This window comes from Nomia melanderi, chromosome 1, assembly GCF_051020985.1.
Source record: "Nomia melanderi isolate GNS246 chromosome 1, iyNomMela1, whole genome shotgun sequence".
Taxonomy (NCBI): domain Eukaryota; kingdom Metazoa; phylum Arthropoda; class Insecta; order Hymenoptera; family Halictidae; genus Nomia; species Nomia melanderi.
The window spans coordinates 1,533,591-1,549,382 of record NC_134999.1 but is presented as its reverse complement, the minus strand read 5'-3'; the positions used below and the strand labels follow the sequence as shown (position 1 = coordinate 1,549,382).

General features: G+C 46.3%; 2 protein-coding genes and 1 pseudogene across 2 annotated transcripts; 2 read left to right on the top strand and 1 right to left on the bottom strand.

The window, feature by feature from the left end:
* The first annotated feature begins 480 nt into the window (after positions 1 to 480).
* Positions 481 to 8,051, top strand: LOC116429801 (uncharacterized). The gene is made up of 3 exons (XM_076373334.1): positions 481 to 571; positions 2,743 to 6,350; positions 7,740 to 8,051. The coding sequence occupies exons 1-3, from the start codon at positions 481 to 483 to the stop codon at positions 8,049 to 8,051; spliced, it is 4,011 nt and encodes a 1,336-aa protein (XP_076229449.1).
* A 48-nt stretch (positions 8,052 to 8,099) lies between these two features.
* Positions 8,100 to 9,065, top strand: LOC143175223 (uncharacterized). Its single transcript, XM_076373332.1, has one exon. The coding sequence runs from the start codon at positions 8,100 to 8,102 to the stop codon at positions 9,063 to 9,065; it is 966 nt and encodes a 321-aa protein (XP_076229447.1).
* Positions 9,066 to 15,037: 5,972 nt separating this feature from the next.
* Positions 15,038 to 15,216, bottom strand: LOC116435009 (U2 spliceosomal RNA; annotated as a pseudogene).
* Positions 15,217 to 15,792: the final 576 nt, after the last annotated feature.

Genomic DNA, 15,792 nt, shown 5'->3' with positions numbered 1-15,792 from the left:
GTTAACAATTCATCGAATTCGTTAATCTTTTTCCTGGCGTACTTAAGATCATTTAGGTCTATATTTGTTAATTTGATTGGTTTTAATTCTACGGATGGTATTTTTGCAATTTCGGAAGTGATACAACAATCGCTCCCAACTATGCTTACTGGAGGAATATAATGGTTAAAGTTCTTATTTGTATGGTTTGCAGGTTCCAAGAGGTATAACATGGTGTAACTCTTGCAGTTATTTCGCAGCTGCAGTACTCCGGTTTGGTGTAGGACGATGTCTTCTATCTGGTCTTTCTCTTCCTCGCAGATAATCGTCAAGGTTATTGGTTTCTGGAGGATGTAGATCCACCGATTTCCTCCTATATATTTCCAAGTTTCTATCTCAGCTCGGATGGTTCGTGTCTCGCAGTCATCAGGAAGTCGGTTTACGCGAGGTGACAGCAACGAAACCTCAGAGGTGGCTTGGTCCGTATTTTTCGAAGTGTAGATGTTTGCGCATATGTACATTCCCTCCAAATACTCGTCGCATTCTGACAAGTCTGGTAGGAAGGAGAAAAGGGTTTTGGATTGGGATAAGGGTAAATACGGTTGTTTTGGCGTGATGTAGGAAAAGGTTGACGCGATAGGAAGCGGAATTAATTGGTATACGTCGAAGTTTGTGTTTCTTACAAGTGGGAAATTTAAAGCAAATACAACAAGTCCGTTTTTAGATACTATCTGCAAACTCATTAACTTATAAAGAATTTGTAAATTTTGTACGTTTGTTATTAACAGTAATTCAAAGTTTCCTTTATAGTTATTTAATTCTACACATAGTTCTTTTGGAGTTACAACAAATGACGAAACTATTTGATGGTTGCCTAAGTTGATTGATTCTATGTATCTATTATATTCGGCAGAGATACGCATGCAAAAAGAAAGAAGCATTGTAGCATGTTGTGTAATTAGTGATTCAAGAGATAGGCGCGCTAGATATGCGTTGGTTTCTTTCGTATATTTATTAATTAATCATAAATTATTGTTTAGTGTGGCTTCAATGGTTTTCAAAGATTGTAAGGAACTGTTGAAATTTTTTTTTATGGTGCTTGAAATGATCTGAACTTGTGACTTCAAGAGAGTTTGTGTTTGTTTATTATCGTTTACCAACATTTTAATGCTGTCTGAATAGTATTGGGCATCGTCTGCATCTGGTGTTCCGATTAACCAGTTTAGTATGTTGGATACCCCATTAATTAAACCTCGACGTTTACGTTCTTTAGTATTTCTGATTAAATCGTACAAGATGTCGCGATTTTTTCGTATGCTTCGCAACTCGTCCTCGATAAGGTTTAAAGTCTGATCGCAGTGAAAACTGGCATAATTATGCTCCGCAAGATCTTTCAATGCAACGGTACATAGTTTTTGCGATTTTATGAAATATGATTCTAAAATGTCTTTTGCTTCTTTTAAATAGGTGACATTGATATGTGTTAAGAGAATCAAGTTAGAAGAAGAACTAGTACCAAGATTGTCAGAATCATCTGAAATATGTGGTTTTAAAAGATTAGTGTGATATTTACAACTTTTCTTTTGTTGAGCCGTCACGGCTTAACAGAGTCGACACATGCAGAGACTTAAGTTCTTTACAGCACGGGGCAAAAAACGGCTCCTATTGTTTAGTATTTTAACGGCACATCGCGGCAAGATTCATTGGCCTTTTGAAATCAGATTCTAAAACCTTCCTTTCACCCGCATGTGGCAGCCAGCGACGGGTTGTAAATGCATATTTCTGAAGGGCGACCAAATGGTATCCTAAGGACACTCGGTATCTGGGGTTTGCCTGGAAGAAATTTGTATCCAAGCTAAACACATAGTCTCTGCATGCCTTAGGTTGCTACCCCACCCTCGTTAGACTAGGTGCGCCAAGGGCGCAGCGACGGTGGGGACAATTCGTTTCGAAAGCCCCTGATTGGGACTTGTCAATTTTGGCGATAACCAATCAGGGTGTTTTCTTAAATTTCGGAGCTGACGATCTGACTCGCAGATCGCCAGCGAAAAAAACAACTCACAACTTTCGAACGATACACATCATACAAGCGCGTCTTAGTGTTCAGACATAATTGTACACACAAAAAATACAGTCCACTCACGAAGAAGCAAGCGGTTTCATTTAATCAGCTCCAAGTAAGGACGCTGCTGTGAACGCCCAACATTTTGGTTCTTCGAGCCGGAGTATTGGAATCTTGCTCGGAGTATACATAAGTGTCTGATACTAAGACAAGCTAAAATACATATTTCCAATTTCGTGGAAACTTTGGACTTGGATCGCTAGTGATCATCAATCAGCACATCAGAAAGCGAGCAGGACACAACATTCCCGACTGGATCGCAGCTGCTACGTGGAGTGGTGGAGTCTTCCTGTGCTATCAGTGATAGTGCGTTTTCGTGAGTTATACAACGTGGACAGTTGTCTACAATCATCGTCGGCAGCCTTTTCAACATATCGTCGACAGCCTTTCAACACATTGTCGGCAGCCTTCTCAACACATCGTCGGCAGTCTTCTCAACACATCATCGGCAAACATCGCTAGTTTGCAGTTAGCAGTCGAGCATCGTCCAGCATCTTGTCAGATTATTAGCTTCGTGCGGTAAGTCTAACGATTCACCTTCCTTTCCTATTCATTTGAACGGCTCGATCTCAATTCAAAATGACGTCTACACATGAATTCGTTAGCATAAAAAACCTTATAACTTGGGATAACTTCCTTAGAAATTCGTCAAGCAAGATTAGAGCAGTGTTATAACTCTTTCTCTGAAGTACAATTAGCGTTAGAAATCGAAGACGAGGATCACGGTCACACTCCTGAACGGGAACATTTCGAAAATCAATATTATCTCGCTGCAGATCGATTAAGCGATCGTCTAAAGGCATTGCGGGTAGATTCTAGAGCATCAATTAGTACAAATAGTGATGTAGAATCACCAATACACATAATAAGACAAACTACTAACAACCTTCTTCCAAAGGTCGAGTTGAAACCCTTTGACGGAAATTTGATCGAGTGGCGTAGCTATCACGACACTTTTAAATCATTAGTGCATGATAACGAGGAGTTGATTCCGGTACAAAAATTCCATTTGTTAAAAAATTCCCTTATCGGAGGAGCGGCCACAGTAATTTCTACATTGAACGCGTCCGAAACAAATTACAAGGTAGCCTGGGATTTGTTGTGTCAGCGGTGCAATAAACCGAGAAAAACAGTAAACGCTCATTTAAAGTTATTTTTCGAACTTCCGGAAGTCAGTCGAGATACACCCACGAAACTGCAACAATTAGCAGAGCAAGCCCAAATGCATGTCAATGCATTAAAATCGTTAGGACAGCCGATAGAACAGTGGAATGCAATTCTAGTTTATAGCTTAGGGAACAAGTTAGATAAAAATACGCGGCGTGCTTGGGAGCGTACACTCGATGACGACAAATTTCCAACTTTCGATGAATTGATCGCCTTTATTAACAAGCAAGCGCGCGGAGAGGAACTCGATTCAGATCTGGTCAGTTCCTCAAATTTTAGTAATACACACTTAAAAAATAAGGCAAAATTTCGTGGACAATCCTATGTCTCTACAAAGGGTCCCAGTCGATACAATTGTGCTTTTTGTAAAGGTGAACATGCAATCTATTCTTGTTCAAAATTTTTGAAAATAACAGTTCGCGATCGTTTCAATTTCGTTAAGAAGGCACAACTCTGCCTCAATTGTTTACGTCCCAACCATACAATAACTAATTGCAGATTAGGATATTGTAAAAAATGTGAGAAGCCTCACCATACACTCCTCCATTTCCCTACGGAAATTCTTCAATCCTATTCGACACACTTACAAGCGTCACCTAGTCCTTCGACGCCATCGAATATAGAAACGGCCCCTTCGTTAGAAAATACGAAACATGCATTATTAGTCTCCTCGGACTCGGAAGTTTTATTGGGAACCGCGATAATAAAGATTTTAGACCAATACGGTAAAGCACATTTTTGTCGCGTATTACTTGACAGTGGATCGCAGTCCCACTTTATTACAGAATCCTTTGCTAAGAAATTAAATTTAAAGACACACAGATTAAACTCGTATTTTTCGGGCATAGGACAGCACCATTCAACCGCTGAGTCGATAGTCAAAACTAGCATCAGGTCAATGAAGCGCGTATTTCAATCGCAGGTAGCTTTCGTGGTATTACCTTCCATTACGGGTTTACTACCGACGAGACAGGTACCTCGCGAATCTTTAAATATACCGAAACACATTGAGCTTGCGGATCCAAATTTCGATCAACCGAACGAAGTGGATGCATTACTTGGCAATACACTTTATTATGAATTATTGTTAACAGAACAAATTAGATTACAAGACACTCCAGTTATCTTGCAAAATACACATGTAGGTTGGTTAGTTACGGGAGAAATAGCTATAAAGAGTCAGGTCGGTCCGCAGAATTCGATCAAGAGGTGTCATTTAACGACATCACTAAATAAACAGTTAGAGAGGTTTTGGGCCATCGAGGAAATACCAGAGAAACAATTTCTATCTCCAGAAGAAGCCGCGTGTGAACAACATTTTAAACAATACGTGTCGCGAGACCACACGGGCAGATACACGGTTCGTCTACCCTTTAATGAAAAGAAGGGACTTTTAGGTGATTCGAAGGGACTAGCTTTAAAACGTTTTGTTAACTTAGAAAATAAATTACATAAGAATCCCAAACTTCTCGAACAATACTCCCAATTTTTGAATGAGTATATAGAGTTGGGTCATATGACTGAGGTTAAAGATGACTCACCTTTTGAAGGCTTCTACCTGCCCCGTCACTCGATAGTTAAAGACACTAGCAACACTACCAGGATTAGAGTAGTTTTTGACGCATCGGCAAAAGGTTCAACAGGTATATCGCTTAATGATACCCTTCTAACGGGCCCCACAATCCAGGATATCTTATTTTCTATTCTATTGAGATTTCGCTGTCACAATTTTGTTTTAACCGCGGACGTTGAAAAAATGTTCCGCCAGATAAATATCCATCACGAGGACAGAGCTTTCCAAAAGATTCTATGGAGGGACTCTAGACAAGGGCCTCTAAAAACTTACTGTTTAAATACGGTCACGTATGGAACCGCGTGTGCACCATTTTTGGCAATTCGTTGTCTACAACAAACAGCAGAAGACGAATCCGAAAACTTTCCCATTGCAGCTCGTACATTCAAAACAGATTTCTATGTTGACGATCTACTGACAGGAGCGTCTACTTTTGAGGTCGCTCTAATTCTCCGTAATGAGCTCATACAATTGGCGAAGGCAGGAGATTTCCATTTACGGCAATGGAGCTCGAATGATCCGAGGTTGATTGAAGATCTATTAGCAACAAATCAACATAATTCACTATGTTTGGATCCTTCCGAGACAAAAAAGACTCTTGGTATTTTTTGGAACCCTTCTAGAGATGATATAGTGTATACAATAGAAAAATTTCCTGACCAACCTTTTCTCACAAAAAGAATAATATTGTCTCAAATAGCACAGTTATTTGATCCATTTGGGTTATTAGGACCAATAATCATTAAAGCAAAAATAATAATGCAAGACCTCTGGAAGGCCGCGGTTGATTGGCACGAACCAGTCTCCAAATCCATCGAACAAGCTTGGCTTACAATCGCTAACCAATTAGACTTATTGAATCGTTTTTCCATACACAGAAGGATTGCCTTAAATCAAGCTGTTGAACTTCAGCTTCATGGGTTTTGTGACGCCAGCGAGAGCGCTTATGGAGCTTGCGTTTATATTAGATCCACTAACAAGCAGGGACAACATGCGGTCGAATTGTTATGTGCGAAATCACGCGTGGCTCCCATCAAAACGAATTCATTGCCGCGATTAGAACTTTGCGCAGCAAAACTTTTAGCAAATTTGTACAGGGAGGTTATAAAATCACTAAAAAATTGTAGATTCTCAACCATTCGATTTTGGTCGGATTCGACGATCACAACATTACATTGGATTCGTACATCTGCGCATCTCTTAAAAACATTTGTCGCCAATAGGGTTAATGAAATTCAAACACTTACCGATCCACAAGCATGGGGGCATGTTCGCAGTAGTGAGAATCCAGCAGATTTTATTTCTAGAGGCCAACTACCTGCTGAATTTATTGAAAACAGCACGTGGTTACATGGACCACATTGGTTAACGAAGAACCCGTCGTACTGGCCTACATATGAGTTAGCACCGATTGATATACCCGAAAAGAGACAATCTATAGTATTAACGGTCCAAACAACTACAAACGACTTATTTGAACGGTTTTCATCTTTCGAATCATTAGTAAGGGTAATAGCATATACACTCTGTTTGACAAGAGCGTGTCTGGCAAAACTCGAAAACTATTTAGGATATCGGGTTCGAAAAAAATACACAAATTCTTTACGGTGTATACTAAGATGCTTTATTATTAATATGCTGTCCAGTCACCGCCATTATCAATAATTAATTTACATCTTCGAGGCATACTTTCTACTAATGTAATCGCATAATCACGAGATAAGGACCTCCATACCAATCGAATTTGACGAATCAGCTTCTTGATCGTGTTGAGCTTCTTTCCTCTGAGCTTGATCTTCATGATTGCCCAAACATTTTCTATTGGATTTGCATCCGGCGACTGTGAAGGCCAATCTAGTACATCGATGTGATTTTCCTCTTTCCAGGCTGTACAGTGTCGACTTCGATGTTTTGGGTCATTATCCTCTTGCAGTAGCCAATGTTTATTATTTCTTATAAACCACCTCTGGACAGATGGTAATAAGGCTCTCTGATAGATTTTGACCATTTTGGCAGCGTTTAAATTGTCAGTGAATACGTGCAAAGTACCGAATCCCTGCTTCGAGAAGCAACCCCAAACATGCACCTTTACCGGGTGTTTAACGGTTCGCTGAAGGAGTTTATTGGCGTGGGTACACCAGGTATGGGTTATATAAAAGTATGTGCCCAAAAAGAAGTTTCTTCCGAAAAAATTACATTGTCCCAATCACGGTTCAAATTTTCATTCGCCCAAGCGAGTCTTTTTGTGACATGTTTCTCGGATAGTAGCGGTTTCTTTATTGTGCTTCTAAATTTCACATTATTTGCCAATAATCGTCTTCTTATCGTATCACATGACAATTTCAAACCCTTTCTACATAAAACTGCCTGTCCACTACGTAACGATAGACGGGGATTCTTCTCGAATTCGCGTAAAATCAATTTATCCTCTTTCTTCGTCGTCTTTGACTTAGTGCCACGATTTGGTAGGTCATCGACGTTTTTGACCTCCAAATATCGTTTCACCCACTTACTAACAAATGTCTTCGATTTCTTCATGTATTTAGCAGCCGCCGTGTATGACATTTTTGGTCCTTTAGGATGGGAACACAGAAACACTGCTTCGTAACGTGATGCGTACGCGGCACTCATAATGAAATACGTCGTTTTACGAATAAGCTCGATCAACAACTGAGGGTTTTTTGTACAAAGCATCTTAGGGAAACATTCAAGTTACCTGCTTGAAGTGGAATTTCCTACCTAAGGCATCGCAGGTAAGAGTTTTGCCGTACACGCTCTTGTCAAACAGACTGTATACATCGTTTTCATAATAATTCGAGGAAACTTGCTACACTTTCGGAGCTACTGTCAATAGGCGAAATTAAAAATTCACACTCGCGTATTGTTCGCTTGATTCAGGCAGATTGTTTTGCAAAGGAAATACATAGTTTAAAGGGCAGTAAAGTTCTTAAGACAGGCAAACTAGTCAATTTAAATCCCTTTTTAGACGACGAGGATATTCTTAGGGTTGGGGGAAAGCTCAAACACGCGCCACTCAGGTATACCCAAAAACACCCGATTCTATTGCCGCACCGACATAAGGTCACTGAAATGATCATTAGACAGGAACATTTACGATATTTCCACGCAGAGGCACAAGCCACACTTTACGCGGTGAGGCAAAACTGTTGGCCAATTGACGGCAAGGGAATCACAAAACAAATAGTTTAAAATTGTGTTCGCTGTCGTAAATTAAATCCCAAAATACCACGCTACACGATGGGAGATCTTCCAGCAAACAGATTTAAAGCTACGCGAGCATTTGATATCGTAGGTATCGATTATTGTGGGCCCTTTCTGATAAAGGAAAAGAAATTTCGAAGCAAAAACAAATTGAAAAGCTACGTGGCGGTCTTTGTCTGTTTCGCGACAAAGGCAATTCATTTGGAATTAGCCACAGATTTGACTACCGAATCATGTCTAGGGGTTCTGAAACGATTTTTTGGAAAAAGGGGAAAACCACAACAAATACATTCGGACAACGCTACTAATTTTGTTGGCGTCAAGAACGAAATAGCAGAAACTCGCGCATTTTTACTATCTCAGAAATATAAAGAGGATATGCAACACTTCCTTACAAAACAAAACATTGAATGGCACTTCTCTCCACCCCACTCTCAACATTTCGGTGGTTTATGGGAGGCTGGGGTGAAGTCCTTCAAGAAACAGCTATACAGATCTGTCGGTGATGAAACATTTACATACGAAAAATTTTATACTTTAATAGTTGAGATCGAAGCCATTCTTAATTCCCGCCCCTTAATTCCTCTTTCCTCGGACCCCAATGACTTTCTAGCCTTGTCACCCGCTCATTTCCTAATAGGTGACTCGTTGACTAGTCTACCAGAGCAAAATTTTGCTGATATACCCAGTAATAGATTGTCATTGTGGCAAAATATCCAAAGGATACGACATCATTTTTGGAAACGATGGCAAGGTGAATACTTACATGAGCTACATACTCGAAGTAAGTGGCATACTGGGGATGATACGCTCATCAAGGAAGGTACGTTGGTGACAATTCGTGAGGATAACTGTGCACCTCTACATCGGAAACTCGGCCGTGTTGTGAAAACCCACCCTGGAGAAGATGGAATCGTGCAAGTTGCCACGATAAAAACACAACACAGCGTGTACAGACGTAGTTTAAAAAGGCTTTCATCGTTACCTATTGAAACACCTTAATCCCCTATACTTTATTTTCAAAAAATGTTCCCCCAGCCTTACAGAGTTTGGCTGACAGAGCGCCTTTATGGCGAAGGCTAATAATTATTCATATTGAATCTGTATAACTAGATACATATTTTAGATCTGAATATTAATTCGTGGCTATTCTTAATGTAATTTAGTACAATAAAAACGAAATAAACAAATAAATACATAATTACATCAAAATAAAAATGAAAATAAAAATAGAACTATTAAATAAATACATAAATAAATAAATAAATACCTAAACATAATCAAAATAGACATAACAGAAATAAATAGATAAGTACATAAATAATAACATACATATTTGAATATAGTAGAATGCATAGATATCAACATAGCCAGGCTTGGGATATCATTACACTGTCCTTCGCCATTATAAATCATAAATAACATAAATAATAAACATAAGTAGTATAAATAAATAGATAAATGAATAGGTAAGATAGTATACAATAAATTAAATAACAAAAAGTAAATAATAAGTAAATAAATAAATAAAATAGAATACAGCAACTTAAGTAACGAAAATAAATAATAGATAAATAGGTAAATAAAATAGAATACACTAAATTAAATAACAAGAGTAAATTAACTAAATAAAATAAATAAATAGTTAAGTAAATAAATAAAATGAATAAATAGATAAATAAATAAAATAAATAAGTAAATGAGTAAAATAAATAACTATATGAGTAGAAATAAATAAAGAAATAAATAAATAAATGAAATAAAATACATAAATAGCTAATAAACAGTACGTGTGGTTAATATGATAGATGACTAGACTAGCCGAAAATAATAGTCGCATGGTTTTAAAAGAAGCTAAAATTTGTACTTACATAGCCGCCACGCTCCCCTCGTACTCCGCCGCTTAAGTCGGGGGAGTTGCCCCCTGCAGGTTTTCAGTGGGTCGGCCTGGATCAGGGTCCGGGACATCCTCGGTGAGTGCCTCGCAATATTGGCGAACTCCCGAGACGTGCTTCACGTAGATATCCCGGCTCCAGCGGACAGTCTCCGCCCCGCATCGCCGGCAACGTTTATCACCCTCGCCCCAGCGTCTTGCTCCGTTAAGAGGCAAGATGTCGAGGCGAGCTCGGTGTATAAATCGCCAATCAGCGAAGAGGGTGAAGTTGCCGCCACGGAGGAAGTGGTTTCAGACACCACTCCGCGACGACACCCCGAACACCTTCCCCTGGTCCTTTTTACGCTGAAGGCGTAGGTGGTAATATTCTACCAGTGCCGTCCGCAATCGGCGGATTATTTGGCCCCTCGCCACGGGCGGAACTATGGTCTCCCGATCGCGAGAACCCCTGAGCGTTACCGCGAACTCAGATCTCGCCTCGCTCCACTGCCAGCGCAATCCAAGCTGGTCCCGGCTTCTGCGTGCCGCATTCCATGCCCTCGACCACAGTGAGGAAACGTTCCCCCCCCATCCCTGGCGAAGCACCCCTCCAGCGAGCCAGAGAGGTGCTCGACCAGATCATTGTTAGACGGGGTAGTATGGTCGATTTTCCTGGCTACAGCCTCGCGCAGCGAGTTCCAGGCCAACTCCCTGACCACCGCATCATCCGCCGTCAAAAGACGGAACGCATGAGCGATGGTCAGGACGTCGGCCATGTCAGCAAGCGGAAGCAGTCCACATCCCCCCCTACTGGGTGGGAGGTAGACTACCTCCGTGCTGGCCCGCTGCGGGAGGTTGAGCCAGGATTTGGCCATACGTCGAACCTGTTTGTCGACCTCGACTAAAGGACGTTTCTCCACGTGGGTTCCCCGCAGGTAGAAGTTGAGGCGTGGCAGTATAAAAGCTGCCAACGATCAACGCGAGAACGTCCGCGTACGCCAGAACACTGTGCCGATGGCCGTGCAGCGTGTAACCCGCCGAGGTTTCGGTAGCTGCGCGCAGCACCGGTTCCAGGGCAAGGTTAAACGCCACAGGACTCATCGGAGAGCCCTGGCGCACCCCGGAGAGGATGGGAACGGGGTCGGTAAACCCATCGGCGGTCCGCACCCGCGTCGTGCAACCGTGGTACATGCTCTTCAAGATGTTCTGAAGAGATGAGGGAACCCCGGCCTCCACGAAGGATTGGTAGATGGAAGCGTGGGGGACCGAGCCGAACGCGTTCGATAGGTCCAGCCACGCCACCACCACCTGACGCCCCCACCTGCGAGCGTCTGTAAGGGCTCCCTGCAGCACGAAGTTGTGTTCATAACACCCCTCGTACGGCAGGAAGCCCTTCTGCGCGGGACTCAGGCGCTTGTTCTTGACCGACCACGTGACGAGACCGTCAGCCAAAACAGCGGCGAAGAGTTTCGGGGTCGTGTCGGACATAGCTAACGTTCGCCAGTTCGACAGGTCATCGCGATCACCCTTCTTATGCACGAGCACAATGTTGGAAGTTTTCCAACACGAGGCGACCGACTCCAGACGCAGACATACATTGAACAATGAGGTCAGCAAATGTGACCCCGGATCTGCCCTTTTCAGATCATTGTAAGTTAGACTGTCGGGACCGGGCGCAGAGTTTGTCATACGCCTGATCCGACGACCTACCTCACTCACTTCAAAGGGCTTCACCAAGGCCACATTGCTGGCCTCGTCTGGAGCCTCGATGGAAGGCGGGGGAGGCCTAGCTCCCAGGTTCCCCGCCGCTGAGTACATGTTGAGAAAGTATTCATGTATCCTGTCCTTAGGCACTTTGCAGTGCAAGGATGGGCCAATGGGCACCTCCTGGACAGCACGCCGACGGTTCTGCCTGAAGAGCCGTTGTATCCGCGTAGCCTCCCTTACCTGGTCTCCCCGCGTTGGTCCACCTGCTAACACAGGACGATCGCGGTGACCGTTCGAACCGCGAGCCGCTTGGTCGCCCGGCACGCCCCTAGCTTCCGCACGCTGTTGGGGCCTATCCGTCCCGCCCCCTCTCGTGGTCGGTCCCTCGACTCTGAAGCCCTGAAGGTATGCTGCGATTTCCCTCGCAACATCCTCCAGCTGCTCCAGGGAGCCAGCGTTCTGCGCCATGCCGATCAGCAACTCTCTCTCCGAAGGAAACGCTTCCCCGACCAAAGGCCGGATGTTACCGGTAGCGGAGCCCCCTGCTCGCCGCGGATGGTCGGTGGCGTCCTGGGGCTCCGGTGCTTCCTCGGTGGGGGGCTGCGTCTTGGTGGTGGTGGTGATGGCCCGGGCGGTGTAGGGGTGGCCCGGGTTGCTGTACGCAGCCCCCTTTCCGGCGCGACGTCTATCGGCGAGGGAGGTAACGTGTGGGAAGGGGCGCCCGCTGTGACGGCGGCGTATGATGGCGAAGCCGCCGTCCTTACCCCCGAGGGTTTCCTTTGAGCGGCCCGAGGTGGTGTGGGGTCGCTGGAGGGACTCTTCCCTTGAGCCACCGCCCTTGGAGATGGAGTTTGGGCGGTGGGGGTCCCTCCTAATCTCGGGGGCGTTCTTCTGGCTTCGGTCGGAGCCGCTACCGTCCTCCGGGTGGTGGTGGTGGTGGTTCTTCTGCCCACCTCCACCGGGGCGCTGGCACCCCTCGTACCCCGTGTCACCCGCCCTTGGGTGGTGGTGGGCGGGGTCTTGACGGGCGGGGTCCTCGTTGGAGGGGTGCCAGTCGACCCCCTGGTAGCGGGGGCCGTTCTTCTGCCCGGTGGAGTGGGTCTCGATGCGGTAGCGGCTAAGGGACCGGAGCCTCTCCTTGTAGCAGGCGTCCTTGCAGCCGGCGGCGATGTCCTAGGGGCAGCCGACCCCGATCGCCGCGGCGGGCTGCTGCTCTTATTGACCGGTGGCGTCCCCTCGGGTTTGGGGTAGATTGGTTGTGGGGGGGGGGGGGGGCGCGGGCCGGGCGCTGGTGGTCGGCCCAATTGTGATGGTTAGCGTGGGAGTACTGGACGGCGGCGTGCGATACAACATCGTCATAGCCGTCGCCGCCGCCGTTACCAGTAACCCACGCAGCGTAGTTTGCTTCGGGGCCCGCGCCTTGCCCCCCTTCTCCACCGGTCTCGATGTCGTCTTCGTCGTCGTCCTCGTAGTCCTGGTCCCCGTGGTTGTAGTTGTTGTTGTTGCTGTTGTTGTTGCCGTTGTTGAAGCCGCTGCCGCCATTGTGCGCCGCGTCAAACAGGTGGTAGTTGCCGTCCCCGTTGAATCCCGCGCCGATAAAAGGGTGTGGGTGGGCGGGCGGGGGCGGCGACGTTGCGGCGCACGTCGTTTGCGGGGGCGGGGACTGGGCCGCCAAATTGGCAGCAGCTAGCGTAGCAGCGCGCGGTTCTGCGGGGGCGAATAACGCGGAACTCCCCCGACGCGAGGTGTTGCTCGAACCGGTCGAACCCGTCACGGGAGGTGTACAAGTCCCACACGGATTGTTCTGGTGGGCGGAACTATGTAAGAAGTCGTGGTGCAGCCTCACCACCTTGAGAGGATACCTCCCATCGCCGGTGAAACTGCACTCACGACACTTGTACGTTACTACAACGTCCGGATGATGTTTCCGGGCGTGCTTTGTCAAATCCGTGTGGGACTTGTACACGCCACTCATCCTGATCCCGGGGACACCGAAGTAGGCAGGGCATCGGAACTCCGCCGGGAAGGGAAACTCTATTACCAGGGCGAGATTATTACTCCCCTCGGTAGTGCAGGAGGTGACTGACGCACTATCACCGCGGTCCTGCATCGCTCTTAAGACTACGTCCTACGCTACGAGTGGGACAGTAGAAGAAATAGACAGAGTTGCTGTGGCAAATATTTCTAAGTGCCACAGCGAGGCGAAACGGGGAAGATAGACAGAGTGGGAATAACAGAGGAAGAGAAGAGAAAACTAAGTCCGAAAGCGACAGTAGGAATACCGCCACGCACTAACACCCTACTGACTCCGCCGGCACTAAGTCCGGTGTCGAAGACTGTCTGGAAAAATGACAGCCTCCGACGTGGCAGTCGATAGGGAAATTAACAGGAAGCGGTTACGGAGGAGTGCAGCGATCTCGATAGAGGAAGAACGACGGAATCGCCCACTCCACCGAGGACTGCACGGGGGTTGCACCGCAAGCGGGCCGACCTGACGTCCACTCACTAACGGGTGAGTGGAGTCAGCCTCCACGCAGGCGGTGACTGAGAGGATATAGGAAGTGGAGGCGCCACTCGACTCGGACCTCACGCGTCCCGGTCCGTTGACACACCTCAACGGATGGGAGCGATCGGAGGAGCGGGTGGACGCGTAGGGGTAAGGTAGAGGACTACCGATGATGATTCGAGCACCGCAGACGGCTGGAGACCGGCTGCGTTACCCTCCTCACTGCCGGGGGGATAGAAAGAAAAGAGAGACTCACTCGGCGCAGGAGTCCAGCGATGCAGGAGCGCTCTCCGAGGGGAATAACACCTCGCTCCTGATTCCTGATCCAGCGGTGGTAGACGTGGATCAGGCGAGCCGTCCTTCCCGTCGGCGTTGTCGATGACCAAGTCCTGGTGGGTCGTTGCGGTGTTGGAAGTTGACCCACGTAGAGGAAGACCAGGGTTGTCCAGGTAGGCTAGGGATGGTAGTCGTCCTATTTGAAGTCCTGGACCCTCACGATAGACCCTCTAAGTCCTCAGTAGAGACCCTGGTCGTCTTCTCCCTCGGCTGCCCTCGGAAGCAGGATGCGTGGGCGGCGCAGGTGGTCGGCGCACGTTGTCCTCCCGCGCAGGTGGGTGGCGCAGGTGTACTCCCGCGCAGGCTCGATCCGGTCCCGCGGCGAAGGCACTCACACTTCACCGCACAACACCTCGAGCACTGATCGTGTACAGACCTTGCCGCGCACACGCCCGATCGCAACTCGGCCCGCACTGTTGCGCAGTATCCGCGGCGGGTTAATTTACCGCGTATTTCGGGTACTTATCGCGGAGCCAGAATATTGGGGCTTATTTTTCGGAGTCCCGAGTCGGTCCAGCAGGCGAAAAAAATATAAAAGTTCTAATTAGCAGCGCTAATTGAGCCGTTTCCGGCGGCACTGCAGTGCCGGACCTACTCGCGGCGGAAGTGGAGCGAGCCCCAGCGATCCTCCTGACTCCAAAAATCAGGTTAATATTCTGACTCCGCGATGCGGAGTGTATCATATATTAAGCTGATAAGAACAGATCTTAGCCATAAGGCCGAGAAGCGATGGAGAGAACAGAAACAAATAAAGCTGTGTCCCTCTCTATCCGGATTGACTATCTACAAAAGTCATTTCTAACTTGAAATCTTGGAGATTCTTGAACAGACAGAATGAGCGAATCGTTTCAAAATCGATTGGAGTCTATGCTTGATACCACTTTTACCACAAGTGGTGTCGAGAAAGATTGGGACGAAGGCGTGTTTGAGGACGAATACAAAAACTTGAAAGTTAAATTTCATGGAGAGGAGTTAGCAGCTTAGGTCACGACTGCAAAGACCTTCTTAAATTGGTACGTGGGGGGGGTAACATGGGGCCAAACTTTGATTTGAATATTGTACTTCTAAAAACATTAGGATTTTTCAGTGATTATGATTCGACTCCCCTGATCAACATATTAAAGACATCAAAAGATGAGTCGGGGTACACGCTGCACGGCCATCGGCACAGTGTCCTGGCGTACGCGTATGATCTTGCGTTAATCGCGGACACCCCAGAGGGGATGGAAACGCTGCTGAAGGCAGTAGATGCTGCGGCGAGTGGCATTGGATTGCGGTTTAATCCCGCAAAATGCGCGACCCTCCAC

Excerpts from the sequence above, each read along its gene's own strand:
- LOC116429801 (XM_076373334.1), top strand. The coding sequence starts at position 481 with ATGTTTGCGCATATGTACATTCCCTCCAAATACTCGTCGCATTCTGAC. Across the intron at positions 572-2,742 it reads GGTTTTGGATTGGGATAAGG|AAATTCGTCAAGCAAGATTA; the intron begins GTAAATACGGTT and ends TAACTTCCTTAG. Across the intron at positions 6,351-7,739 it reads CTTTCGAATCATTAGTAAGG|GCAGATTGTTTTGCAAAGGA; the intron begins GTAATAGCATAT and ends CGCTTGATTCAG.
- LOC143175223 (XM_076373332.1), top strand. The coding sequence starts at position 8,100 with ATGGGAGATCTTCCAGCAAACAGATTTAAAGCTACGCGAGCATTTGAT.